At 39.0% G+C, this 14,557-nt stretch overlaps 1 protein-coding gene across 1 annotated transcript in view; it reads left to right on the plus strand.

The window, feature by feature from the left end:
- LOC150081006 (venom factor-like) overlaps positions 1-14,557 on the plus strand; it is a 785,003-nt gene that overhangs the window by 187,538 nt on the left and 582,908 nt on the right. Inside the window, exon 13 of the mRNA XM_090382066.1 lies at positions 12,588-12,782. Within this exon, the coding sequence (XP_090238192.1) occupies positions 12,588-12,782 (195 nt within the window). The remainder of the gene's footprint in view (positions 1-12,587; positions 12,783-14,557) is intronic.

The following is a 14,557-nucleotide window of genomic DNA, read 5'->3' on the forward strand; positions in this document are numbered from 1 at the left end:
AATCTGACAATCTGTTGGTAACATCATCAATTGTTGCTCCTGGCAATCACATTCTGGTTCTGGACTACCTGTCTTTATTACAAAAAATGCTATATAATATCGGTGTAGATACACCATAGATAACTCTTAAGAAGCTACGATGGTAGTGTGGAAGGCATCATTTGCTCTGTATCTCATATTGTGCTCTTCCTTCACAATGAGTTGCCATGGTATTACACTACATCGAATAAGTAACATTTCACTAATAGAGAAGACTATTGTTACTTATTCTCAGTGAGTACCACCACCCAGACGGCACCGTTTCCAAGCTATTGGCCTATCATCGATGGGTGGGCAGGTACCCTGGTATAGCAGACATGAGAACCCAGTTGTGAAGATAATCACACAATATGAGAGATGCCAAAAGGTTTATATGATAATATTTAAAAATAACTCACTGAGAATAAGTAACAATAGTCTTCTCTATTAGTGAAGCGTTACTTATTCGAGGTGGTGCAATACCATGGCAACTTGTTGTGAAGGAAGAATACAGTATGAGATACAGAGCAAATGATGCCTTCCACGCTACCATCATAGTTTCTTATTTCTTAAATATTTTAAAAAATGCGTATTAAGCCTATTATGCAATTTTAATTGTTTTTGCATAATTTGCATAATATACAAAAAAAAAAAGAAGCATATTAAGTAAATACCAAGTTTGTACCACTGGGTGTAGGAATTGTAGATATTAGAAATGATTAGCATCGTTCATCTTTAATATCTACAAGATGTTGCATACTGTTATTTACCAACTGCTGAAAAAAAAAAAAGCATTTTTCCAGTGATGTTCGTTACCTCTTTAATTAAAGCCATATTTAGTTCTGGCATTATGCTTATGGGGGACTATTGTTGGATGTTAGGTCTTTTCATTACTAGAAATCTGCTGCTGACCGGGCTAGCCAGGTGGGTAAAGTGCCTGCCTGGCAACCCAAAGGTTGCAGGTTCAAATCCCCCCCTTCGGGCTTGGATTAGAGTAGTGCAAAAAAAAAATCCTTGGGAGGTGCATTATGGACAGAGAAGCCATTGTGCCAACAACTAACAAAAAAAAAAAAAAAAAAAAGAAATCTGCTGGAGTTACAAGATGTGGCAGTAAAGTTCCCTGACTGGTGCTGTTGAGGTCTTGTTTGATGAGTTTGAAAATAAATGGAAGTGGCATGTTGTAGTTCAGATTTCCTTTAACAGTACAGAGATTTTCCAGTAGGCCAGTCTCATTAGTAGCATTAACATTTCTTGTCAAGATTTTTAATTGGCACAATGAACAAATATCAAATTTTGCTTTAAACTGGAAAAGTCTGCAACAGAAATGTATAAAATGTTAAAAACTGTTTATGGTGAAGAAACATTAAGTCATACTAGTGTGTTTGAATATATTAAGCATTTCAATTATCGACCTAAGGATGTTTGTGATGACCCAAGATGTGAGTGTTTGTCAACCTCTTGAAATGAGAAGAGAGTTACAAAAGTTTTAGAAATTGTGGCAAGAGATTGTTGGTTTACCCTCAGAATGACTGACGAGTTGGTTATGAGTTCATCATATTCTGCACAAGATTTAGAGGAAAGGAAGTTCTGAAAAATTTGTGCCGCACAGCATCACAAATGAGTAGAAGCAATAAAGAGTGTTATCCTGCAAAGACCTCATCCAGACTTGTCAAGACAAGTCTGGATGAGGTCTTTGCAATCCTAATTTCCTTGACTGTATTTTTATTGGAGATGAGTGTTTGGTGTTTCAGTATGATCCGTGAAGCGGCAGAGTAGGCAGTGCACTAAATGGCCCCGATTTACTTAAAGCGATTTACTTAAAAGAGCTGTTGATTATAGTATAGTGTTATTTTTCTAAAGTTATTTAATTTTGCTCTTCTGAAGTAAAGAAGTTAGCTCACTTGACAGAAAGGCAAGACACCTTTCTTTTGTATATAGGACTCACTTATTAACACACTAACAACTAATCTTTCCTTATTGCTTGGTCACTGTTGGCACTGCTCCAGCCTCCATGTGGTGGGGGTGGAAACTTGGGAGAAGAAATCCACTCTCCCAGGGCTAAAAGGAGCAATGATGAAAACACAAAACAGTCCAGCTGCGGATCTACTGATCCAGATCTAGACAGGCATGACCCAGATCATGACTTAAACCCATCCCATGCAAAGAGACAAAAAAAAAGAAGGGACAGATTATTCTGCTCCTCTCTTTTTAATATTGCATTCCTCTACAGACCAACCACTGAGTAAGTTATCTCCATTTTTGATTCAGAAATTTCTTGAAAATGTGGCTGGCCCTCCAAAAAATGCTTCGCCAATTAAGATCTGGAGATTTTTTAGTGGAGATGAATGAACACAGACATGCTGAGAGACTACTGAAAATTTCTACCTTTGGTGGAATTCCCACAAAGGTTTACCCCATATGCCACCTTGAACTCCTCTAAAGGGGTAATATCAGAATTGGATCTCCTAAATGTTTCGGAGCAATATGGCCTTAGTTGCTAATGCTACTAAAAACCAAATAACAAACAAACAAACAATCTCTTAAATGTATCAGAAGATGAACTTGTCCATGAATTAAACAACCAAAATGTAATCCATGCAAAAAGAATTTTTATCAAAAGAGATGGAGAGCCCATCCCTACTCAGACAGTCATACTGACATTTAAAACACCAATTCTCCCCACAACTATAAAAGCTGGATACCTCAGATGTCATGTTCGGCCATACATTCCCAGTCCGGTACAGTGCTTCAAGTGCCAAAAATTTGGTAATTCGCAAACTGTTATGCAGAGGTGTAGTCACTTGTGCTGCTTGTGGTTCAAAAGAGCACACACACATACCGACTGTAACAAGGAAACTCAAAACTGTCCTAACTGTCATGGGACAGTTAGGACAGTCCTAATCATTCTGCGCCGACCGGGCTAGCCGAGTGGGTAAAGTGCCTGCCTGGCAACCCAAAGGTCGCGGGTTCGATTCCCGCCTCGGGCTTGGATCAAAGTACTGCAAAAAAAAAAAAAAAAAAAAAACCTTGGGAGGTGCATTATGGCCACAGAAGCCTATGTGCCAACAACTACCAAAAAAAAAAAAAAAATAATAATAATAATAATCATTCTGCCTTCTCTAAGGACTGCGAACAATGGAAACGAGAGAAGAATATTCAGAAATATAAAATAGAGCATAAGGTATCATATTAAGGGGCAAACAAACACTTTGCAATTCCTGTTAAATCATCTACGTACGCGTCAGTTACTCAACGACTACGCTCAGTATCAACTCAAACTGACTGCTCCATCCCTCCAAATATCTCTATATCTGGTTGGGCTAAATCAGTACTCTCTTCATCAAAGGAAAAATCTCCCCCCAGATATGCAACTCAAAAAGTAAATACACCAGTAACAATACCTCCAGATAAGAATCCCAATCAGCAACAGAGAGAAAAAATCAAGAGTTCTGAAAGAACTGATACATACAAACTCAGATCTGATACCATGGACATAGATGAAAAGCAGTCAAAGATGATATAGTTCTTGAAATTCATCCAGAAGATGGGATTGACACTGGCAGCCTAGTTTTCTCAAAGGAGGAAAAGGCAAAAATAAACAGGTGTAAGCAGACTACTTCACTGACGTTAGTAGACACCAGTTAAAAGCAAACAATGGGTATAGGTATTCAGTGGAATTGCCGTGGACTCCGTGCTAACTTAGATGACTTTTGTGATCTATTAAGTAAATATAAGCCTGTTGCAGTATGCATTCAAGAAACCAATCTCAAAAATACAGTATCTATGACAATTAAACATTATACTATATATAGAAAAGATAGAAGTCCCTCTAATTCAGCTCATGGAGGAGTAGCAGTCATAGTGAACTTTGTAGTTTCCTGTAGACCTGTCCCCATGCAAACATCTTTAGAGGCAGTTCGTGTCACCATTGTTATAACAGTAACATTAGTTTCGTTGTATCTATCACCAAACCATACATACACCCTTGATGATTTAGATGATATAGTAAAGCAAATACTTGTTCCCTTTTGTATTATGGGTGACTGGAATGGCCATCACCCTCTATGGGGTTCTCAACATCTTGACTCTAGAGAACAGATAACAGAAAAATTTTTAGATAAACATAATCTAACTGTTCTAAACACTGGTAATCACACATATGTACACTCTTCATCTGGCTCAAGTTCAGCTATTGATCTTTCAATATGCTCCCCAACGATATTTCCTATCATAGACTGGACTGTTACTGATAACCCTCGTGGTGGTAGCAATCACTTTCCTATAATCTGTACTTTCAGTTCAAGTTCTCCTCCCCAGAGAGACATTAGGACAACCTGGAAATTTGACAAGGCTAACTGGACTAAATACCAGGAAATAGCTCAAATAGATACTTCCATCATTACAACCCTCATAATTGATTCTGCAGTTGGGGGGTGGGGGGGGGAGGGCAGGAACCAATCTCCTTCCCCCGGCTGGGGAGGAGAGTAAAAGAAAACCAGGGTGGAGTGCTCTGCTTAATCGCCAATGTGGCTTGTGGCAGAAAAGCTGCTGGTATCTCCAGTGTCTGGGTTTTGCAGTCTTCAGTGGGATCAGGTACTTTTTTTTTTTTTTTTTTTTTATGTGAACCCCAAACATGAGAGGTATTAGAATCTAGAGTACTTAGTACCGTGCTTGGGTTGGAGGTTGAGAAGGCGAAAGAAGATATTTGTTGACATTGCACTTGAACTTCTGTAAATTATAATTTTCAGGAAATACATATGAAGGAAGGTTGTTCCAGAAAACGGCAGTTGAATAAATAAATGAGGAAGATGAAAAGTTGGTTCTGTGAGTTTGACGTTGGACAGTAAATGGATGTTGGCTGGTGGCGGCATGTGTTCGGACTGTTTTGAAAGAGAGAGCAGGAATTATAGAAGCTAATTCAGAAGAACAGTGCCCATGGAAGTATCTGTAGAAGAGGCATGCAGCAGAAACAGTACATCTGTGAGACAGCGAATGCAGAGACTCTGTTAGAGATGAGTCATTAATTAACCTAACTGCCCTCTTCTGAATGGAATCAAGAAGCCTGAGAGAGGTTTTGGAGGCACCACCCCAGATGTGGGAACAATATTCCATGGCAGGGCGGATTTACGATTTATACAGAGTGAGCAGCTATTTGGAAGAAAAGTAATGCTGAGAGCGAAAGAGAAAACCAAGTTTTTTAGATGCAGAAGAAGCAATATTTGTAATGTGTTTGAGCCAAGAGAGATTAGAAGTCAGGGTAATCCCCAAAAGAGATATATATCATTTTGCCTAGAAATCGGAGTATCACTAAAGATAAGCATAGGAGCAGAAGAATCCTTTTTGCGAGATATAAGACAAGACTGAGTTTTAGAAGGGTTGAAATCAACTAAGTTGTCTTTGCCCCACTGGAATATTACCTGAAGATTGGCATTTAAGGAATTGGTAGCAGATTTTCGAGAAGTTGAAGCTGATTTAACAGGACAAGGTTTCTCAAAATGGAAAGTGGAATGCAATGTGCTATCATCGGCAAAACTATGGATAGGATTTCCAGTCAATGGAAGAAGGTCATTAATATACAAGAGGAAAAGAGTGGGGGAATGAACTAAACCTTGGGGGACACCGGCATTGGTGGAGAAGTTAGAAGTCAGAGAGCCATCTACCATCACCCTCAGTGAGCGATCAGAGAGAAAACTGGATAACCAATTACTAAAAACAGTTGGCAAACCATAAGATGGAAGCTTGTTTAGAAGACCTTTATGCCAAACACGATCAAAAACCTTTGAGATGTCAAGAGCAACTTCTTGTGTTTCACTGAACCTTTCCATTGAATTTGTCCATAAATGGGTAACATAAGCCAGAATATCACCAGTGTATCGACACTGACGGAATCCATACTGGCGATCGTTGATCAGACGGAAGGTTTCTAGGTAGTTTAAGAGTTGGCGGTTAATTGATTTCTCCATTACTTTAGAAAGAGTAGAAGTAATTGCAATGGGATGATAATTGGATGGGATGGATTTGTCACCCTTTTTAGGAACTGGCTGGATATGAGCAAATTTCCAAGCAGAAGAAACACACCTTTGGAATAAGAAAGTTAAAAAAGGTGGCAAAGAATAGGAGTAATTCAGGAGCACAGGTTTTGAGAACAAGTGGAGAAATACCAGGACCTGGAGCTTTCTTAGCATCAAGATTCATAAAAATCCTTCTGAAATCCTTTTGACGGAAGACCACAGGATGCATTGAATGGAACATGTTGGGAATTTTGGGAGGTGTCTTACCAAGGTCATTAATACATGAGCTGGAAGAAAAATGGGATGCTAGCAGGTCAGCTTTATCCTTGGCTGAAGTGACAACAGAACCATCTGGTTTGGACAGAGGTAGGAGCAGAGATGGGCAAAAGTTGAGGCCAATAGCTTTGGCAAGAGACCCGAATGCTCGGCTACCATCAGGGCAAGAAGCAAGTCTTCTACTCTTAGCCTGTTCAAACTCAAGTTTGGACTGATTAATAACTGCTTTGCAATTGTTGCGAGGTTTGGTGTAGGCAGAAAATGAAACTGAAGAATTAGAAACAAGCCAATTACGATATGCAACATTCTTCTCTTGATCAGCCTTAGCACATTTTTTGGAAAACCAAAGTTTAGATAAAGGATGAGATTTTAAAGTGGAGTGTGGGATAAAGGATTCCATTCCTGCAAGAATAATTTCACTGACACGATCTGAGCAAACGTTGACATCAGAAGTTTTGGATCTCGCCACGACGTTCATCATAACCTGAAAAGTCATCAATCATACTTCATGATGAAAGAGAAAGGGAAGGGTTGACCGGAACTTAGCTCTAGTTCCACCACTTCAAGCATGGGTTCCACCACTTCAAGCCTCCAATAAGCAAAGTGGTGGTATTTCACCGGTTGATGAGAGTCATCTACCACCTAGTACTGCCTTGTAACATAGAGGGGCGGTGTTCCTTCATGTGGTGTGGGTGCCACACCTCGACCCATGCTTACGTTGGTTCACCCACCATGTACTTGAGCATGGAGGTTATACCCAGGATTACTAACAGTCCCACCATCGTGCAGGTGCAAGCAGAGGATTTGGCTGTCACAGACTGCCCGGATTTCGCCGAAATTGTGTCCACTTGATTTGAGTGTCACCCGAATATCAGTTCCATTAGCCTTTTAGACTCCCAGGTAGCAAGTAAATCTTGTCTGGCATATCTGAGAGAATGTCTGTGACAACCTCAAGGACCAATTAAGGAGTAACCAGACCAAGGACTGGTTAATCTTGCCTGGAGATTCAGTTGCAGATATCTGCCCGATGGAACTTGGATGAAGGAAGTGAATTTCAGTTCAATTGAGCTTCGATGAGGTTGGCAGTTGATGCTACTGGAGACGGGTGCCCAGAATCTGTCTCAAGTTATTGCTCTTGGTGGTTTAGGCTCCTTAATGTTCTTTGTCTGTTGAAGACATCCCGTGCAAAAGTGGTGAAGTATTTATAACTGTCATGGTTATGAATTAGTATATGTTCTTGGTCCTTTGGCAAATTAATAATCTTTCTGATCAGAATAGATTTCAAGTCTTCATAGTCAGGACAATCATACATTATAGGTGCCAAGATTCGTCAGAGCCACAGTGGCAGAGTGGATCATCTGTAATGCCCAGAGACGTTAATTTTTCTTGTATTGACCCATGGCCTGTGAGGAGGTACGTTATATACAGGCCAGGGGAAACCCAGCTTGAGGCTTTTGGGAATGTGAAAGTTACTTCAGGGATGAATTTCTTTGTAATTGCTCCCTTAGTGGATGTTGTCCATCTGTCCCCAAGCTTGCTGCAGGTGAGCGAGAAGGCACCTTTTCTCTGTCTTGCAGTTAATTGCTGGGTTGGTGGTGAATCCAGTGGTGGTAGTGGAGATTCCTTTGGACAGATGATACAACATGCCGCATCTAATTAATTCAAGATCTAGAGGGAGGAATCCAGCAAGGACTTGGAGAGCAAGAGTGCTCACCGTGCAGTAGGCTCTGGTGATGGTAAGTAGTATTGCTTTTTGAATGGTAGCTAATTTCTTCTTATTTGTGACAATAGTTGCCCGATGATACCAGACCCCTGCAGCAAATGAGATGGCTGGAATAAAGACTGCTTTGTAAAACAGGGCTAGGGTACATCGGTATAGACCCCAGTCCCTGCGGGTGACCCTTGCCACCAGTGCTGTGTAATTTCTTATCTTTTTTTTGGATATACTGTAGGTGTGGGAGGAAGGACAGTTTTGAATCCAGGATTACACCAAGGTGCTTAAGCTGGGTGCGGTGCTTGATGGTTGTAGCATTGATCTTAATCTGTGGTGGTCTGGTTGTGCTTAGGTTCCCTTTCAGGGGGATGCTGGAGGTTTTCTCAGCCGAGATTGTCAGGTTGTGCTGGGTAGCCCACTCTTGGAGGAGCCAGAGTGCTCGGTTAGTAGAAATTTCAAGCTGGGCTCTTGAGCTGGCAGGCACGGAAAGGATCAAATCGTCTGCATAGGCTTAGGACTTAACATGCCCACGATCTTGATTTAGGAACTCATCCAGGACCGTGTTCCAGAAAGTTGGTCCTAGGACCGAGCCCTGTGGATCTTTCTGATCACCCTGGAGTAGGGAGTCTCTACACTGATAGATCTGTCACATAGATAACTTTTAATGCAGGAGTAGAGATTTTGAGTAATCTGTGCTTGCTTGAGCCTGCCAAGGACGTTCAGGCACCAAAGTGAGTCGAACACCTCGGCGAAGTCAACTGCAATTACATGGAATTAGATGTTATCAGGTTATTTAGTGCATCTACTGTCGAGGGCCCCTGATGGAATCCATACTGGTTGTTGGCCTGTAGATTTCTGTTTGTATAATACTCGTGAATTCTGAAGAAGATTAGTCTGTCAAGGAGTTTGCTGAGAACAGTTAGGAGGGTGATTGGTCTGGATGATGCTGGCTGTTGTGGTCGTTTATTCAGATTCTTGAGAAGAAGTTGAAGATTAGCTGTCTTCCAATCAAGTGGAAAGGACTCTTTTGCCAGACAGTGGTTGAAAAGGTTCAGCAGTAAGTATGGCTTGTAGTCTGCTACTCTTTTGACAATCTCGGGCTCCAGAAGGTCAGGACCTGGGCATTTTCTGTCCTTGAGTTTCAATACTGCTCGATGAAGTTCCTCCAGGGTGAAGGGCTGTTCAGTTTCCTACGTGGTGTAGCACTCATTGGAGGTACACAGTTGGGCTTGTATTGGTGTAAGGTCAGAGATTTGTGGCTGGAAAATGGTATTGAGTATATTATTAATTGACTGCTCCCAGGTAGTGGTTATTGTGCCCTGTGGTGTGAGAGTGGTTTTCAGAACCTCTCTCCTGGGCAGTTTATTGGTGGTAATTTTATATACCCCCCCCCCCCCAAGGGTCAGTATTTCCAGTTGATGCCACCAGATGCTCCCAAGATGTCCTTTTCCTTTGGCAGATTAGAGCTGTAAAGGTGTTCCTGGCTATTCTATATTGTTGTCTCAAGACCTCCACCTCTGGCTGCGGCCATGATATCCTTGCCCTTTGAAAAGCTTTCCTTTTACTATTTACCTCTCTGCGGAGGCGCTGCAGCTCTGAGGACCACCAGGGAACAGCGCTGGGGGAGCGGATTTTTTTGTTTAAAGGTTGTGGTACAGGCGTTTATAATGACCCTGGTAACAGTTTTCTGGTGCACTTCTGGATCCAGAAAGTTATGGTCCCCTGCCGGGAGTTGCATGACAGAGATGTCCAGAGCTGCTATGAAGTTGTCCCAGTTAGCATTTTCTATTTTAAATCTGTTCAGTGTGAGTTTAGGATTCAATGGTTGCTGTTGGATTCTAGACATTTGGAAGGTTATGGCCCAGTGGTCCGAGGTGATCCAGGCCTCCTGGATACACCAACCAGAGATGTAGCCAGCTATCTGTCTGCTAACCAGGGTGATATCAATATTTGATTCCCAGAGAGTAGATGAAAATATTGGCAAATCGTGTGGCCTATTTAATATGGTAAGCTGTGAATTGGAGATAAACTCTTCCAATTGCTGTCCATTGCGGGTGCCACTATGGTCATCAGACCCTGCAAACCAAGCAGGAGAGTGGCAGTTTACATCCACCCCCACAATGATTTTCTCATTGGGAAAAAGGGCCGCTATGTTTTTCAGATAGTTTATTGTTGATAGAATATCCTCTCCAGGTCTGTTATATATAGAGACCACATAAAAGGTTCCAAGGAGACCTATGACATGCAAGCACACTGCCCAGAATGTGCAGAGAATTGATATTTTGGTGGTGGTGAGTTCTGGGTTCTTGCCTACAATTGCTGCCCGGGGAGTTTCATTATCTGCTTGGATTATTTTGTATTCAAGTGGGTAACCGCACACCTACTTGGCATGGGTATAAGGTTCTTGAAGAATCATGATGTCGAATCCAAACAGTGGCAATCCAGTCTGAGATGAAATAGAAAGGAAGAAACCACCCTAGCCAGATTACGCATTGGCATACATTCCTCACTCATAGCCACCTACTAACAAATGATGATCCTCCACAATGCAGTAATTGCTTATGCTCATTAACAGTAAAACATATCATCGTAGAATGCCCGCTATATTTGAAAGAACGGAAAACTGCTTTCTGCTCTCATTTTCATAACTCCAATCAGTTATCATTACAGTGTGTTCTATGAGATCGCGAGGACATGGTTGACATTTTTCTCTTTTTAAAATTGATAAATAAATATCACAATATATGAACCATATCACTTGTAAGACAAACGAATAAGATATTAGACAGTAATTAGTGCATTATAGCCTAAGTTTCTGATGCACCAATAAATCTAACAAAAACAACAACAACAAGTGCACTAAATAATCATCACCAAAACGTTTTGTTTATAAAAGTCCAGGATGAAGACTGTGCTGATTGTGTTGAACATAACCCAAGTCTCATCAGTTCATTCAGATGAACTGATGAGACTTGTGGCAGAGAAGAAAAATGCATGGGACACATAAATTATCAGGTGATACAGAAGCCTATGGTAGACAAACTAGCATGTAAAGAAGTCACAAAAGAGGTTAGGCAAGCTAAGGCAGATTACAGAAGTCTCTGGAAAAGAATGCCAAGAAAAGCAGCAAAGACTTCTTTACTTTCAGCCAGTGGGTTGGTTGAATGTTGGAAGAAACTTGTCTTTTGTTGTGGAAGTGGGCAGTTTGAATAAATTGAAGGAAGAACTAGACAAATTATTGGAAGGCATGGACAGGTGATCGGGAGTTGTGTGTGTGTGTGTGTGTGTGTGTGTGTGTGTGTGTGTGTGTGTGTGTGTGTGTGTGTGTGTGTGTGTGTGTGTGTGTGTGTGTGTGTGTGTGTGTTATATGCCTCTAGTAATATATAAAAGGACCTGATAGGAGGTGTAAAAGAAACCACTATGCACACTTTTGCATGGGTGCTGGGGTCAAGGCAGTATTTTGATCCAGAAGTTTCTTTTACACTTTTGTCTCTAGTTAAAGTTGAGAAGCAGTTCTTTAAGACTAAAATGTAATATTGGGACTGGAGAATGTAATTTTTTCATACTATGGCTTTTGGATGAGGGTTACATGGTTTTATCTTCTAGAAATTGAAGTTTTTCACTCCTTAAAACAGAAAAAATAACTATAAAACACCTGAAATTTACTGTTATGATATACTGAAACTGCATGATGCAAATGTTAAACTTATTGACTGGAAAATTCTATAGAATTCTCAAGACAGGTCAATTTTTTGTGTTGTGATTTTAGCAATTAAGAAGATTGTCAGGATGTTTCCTAAACGCATAGTTGCTTTAAAAAAATAGCACCATTAAAAGTTTGATTTAATGAAGAAAAGTTCAGATCATTATAGAAAGCTAATGCTGGAACTTAAAATTTTTTTTTTTTTTTTTGGAGAAATTTCTGACTTATTTGCAGTTCTGTGGTGTATTTGGCTGATTTACTCTTATATATTAATGATTTTTATACTTTGGTATATGCTTTATATATTATTTTATTATATAGTATGAATCAGAGCTGTAATACTCAATACGTTTTACGTTGATATTAATATTTGTAAAATAATAAGAGGAGTTTACCTCAATATAGTACGTAGAACACTTCAGTATGATACTCTCCAGAAATTAAATTATTTTACAAATATTATTATCAACGTAGAACATATTGGACATTAATTGTTATTATTATAATAAATTCGTAAAGTAAATTTTTTTTAAATATTTGAAATTAAATTTAAGTGTTTAAAATAATTAGTGCCACTTGTTGATAAAAGAAATGACTTAGTAACATGACTAAAATGCAATTTGAAATTTAATTATTTCTAACTAATTTTAGCAACATTTCTTTGTATTATATTAACATCATTGAAGGTTCAGTAGTTCTTCTCAAGTATGAACCAGTTATGTATTCTTTCACAAAATATAATTTTAATTTTCTTAAATCAGTAAAAATGATTAGTAAAAAGTATTCAGGGAAGTGCAACGTGAAATAAAAACTTACTAAGAGGTCTCACTTAGTTGTGAATTTTGAAAAAATCTTGTTTGTACAGGTTGTATCAAGAGGAAAAATCATCACATCAGGTCAGCTTCGCAAGGGAAAAGTTACTGAGCGAAAATTGCAATTCATGGTTACATATGAAATGGTGCCTAGCATTCGAATCATTGCCTATGCTCTTCACAGAGGTGTATTAGTAGTTGATTCTCTCAAACTAAATGTGGAAAATCGCTGTCAAGTAAAATCTGAGGTAGGTCTAGTGTTTTCTTTCCTGTAGGTATGAAATTTAATAGTGGAGTTTAAACTTATATTGGAAGGAATGGAATGTTGAGATGATTATTCAGGTCAGAATCTGCCTTTTAAATCATTTAATAATTTGTTTGATTAACAAGATTAACTTATGAACCTTATGTATATATAGGTGTAGTAGTAAATTTAGTATATTTTGTTCATTTAATGTAAAAATGTAGTTGTGGTTCATTGTCTACAGTAAAAACTTAAAATAGTACTTATGCTAAACATTTCTTCTGAGTTATAGATAAATTAATAAATCTTCTTTATTTCATACTGGTATAGAAGGGGTATAAAGTATCCAATAAAGTCCATGATTAATTCCAAGATTTATCTCTGCCATCAAACCAAACTCCCAGTGAAAAGATGAGCATCTGGCCACATGGGGGATTAAGTGGGCACACATGGCTCTTCAGAAAATTTATATTTACATGGAAAGACTATTTATAGGACCATACAAATTGAGCAATACTATAGCTTCAATTTATATTAATAAATGAACATCATATATTATGATCATACAATGATGACACAATCGTATTACCTAAAGTAAAAACACTATCTGTAGAAGACCATGATATATATATATATATAATTTGCAAACAATATCTTATTACAATATTAGTGTATTATTATACATTCTACAAAAAAAAGAAAAAGAAAAGAGGTTCAAATGTTCATTAGGAGTTACTTAACTTGTGGAAGAGTTGATGATAAAGTTCGAGGAAATTTGCATCTGTATGGAGTATAGAAGAGTATAATGTTGAGTATAGTGTAGTGTTAAGCTGTTAAGGAGCAGTTATGGAATGAATCTTTCTATTAGATATAGCCTAATGAATTAAGCCAAGAAGTGGGGAATGACTTTAGTGCTTGTTCAGATACATGAAGGGCTACTTTATTAGGCATTTACCTAATAAAGTGACTGTTCCTTCAGTAAAAGCATGTGTTTTACCATGTGATATAAAACTGCTGTGCAGGTACACAAGAATATTGTACATGTGCATTTGGAGCAAGAATGGGCAAGATGAAAGATTTAAGTAACTTTGAACATGGCACGGTAGTTGACGGCAGACACATATCTATGAGTATATCAGAAACTGCAGCTGTCTGAGATACAGCTTTGAGATTGGTCTCAATTGCATTGAGATTGGTCCAATAACCTGCAGCATCATCAGCCAGGGGAAAAAGAAAAACTACCTGTCTCATCTATTCTCTTCTCTAATAATTTACCTTAAATTTATTTAAACTACACTTATTTATTCACCTCCACAATACTAGATGGGAGTTCAGTATTTGCACAGGTGATATAGGAAAAATTATTTCCTATATCATTTGTCCACCCCATTCTAATAGTTTGTTTAGTGGATTTATTCAAATGGAAGCTTGTTCCAGTAATCAACTACCTGCTGGCTGAAGGAAAATATCCATACTTCTATCCTGTAGCTATCCTTCCTCAAGTTGAATTATTTATGTCTCATGTGTGTAGTCTGAGCAAGAGGAAGGATGCCATCAGCATTGAGTTTACTCAGCCCATTCAGAGACTTCAATAAGATCAATAAGATCTCACAGGTGCCTAGCCTCAAGGTGAAAACCCAGATGACTGAGGATTATGAAAATTCTCTTTAGGCAATATGAATGGACTAGCAGGTATGACTGTCTAATTATGGGCACCTTCAGCCTATCCCTTATAATAAAGGGACTGGAAAATGCACTGACATGGTACAGGTTTTTGAG

This window comes from Mastigoproctus giganteus, chromosome 9, assembly GCF_048544385.1.
Source record: "Mastigoproctus giganteus isolate SK-2022 chromosome 9, ASM4854438v1, whole genome shotgun sequence".
Classification (NCBI taxonomy): domain Eukaryota; kingdom Metazoa; phylum Arthropoda; class Arachnida; order Uropygi; family Thelyphonidae; genus Mastigoproctus; species Mastigoproctus giganteus.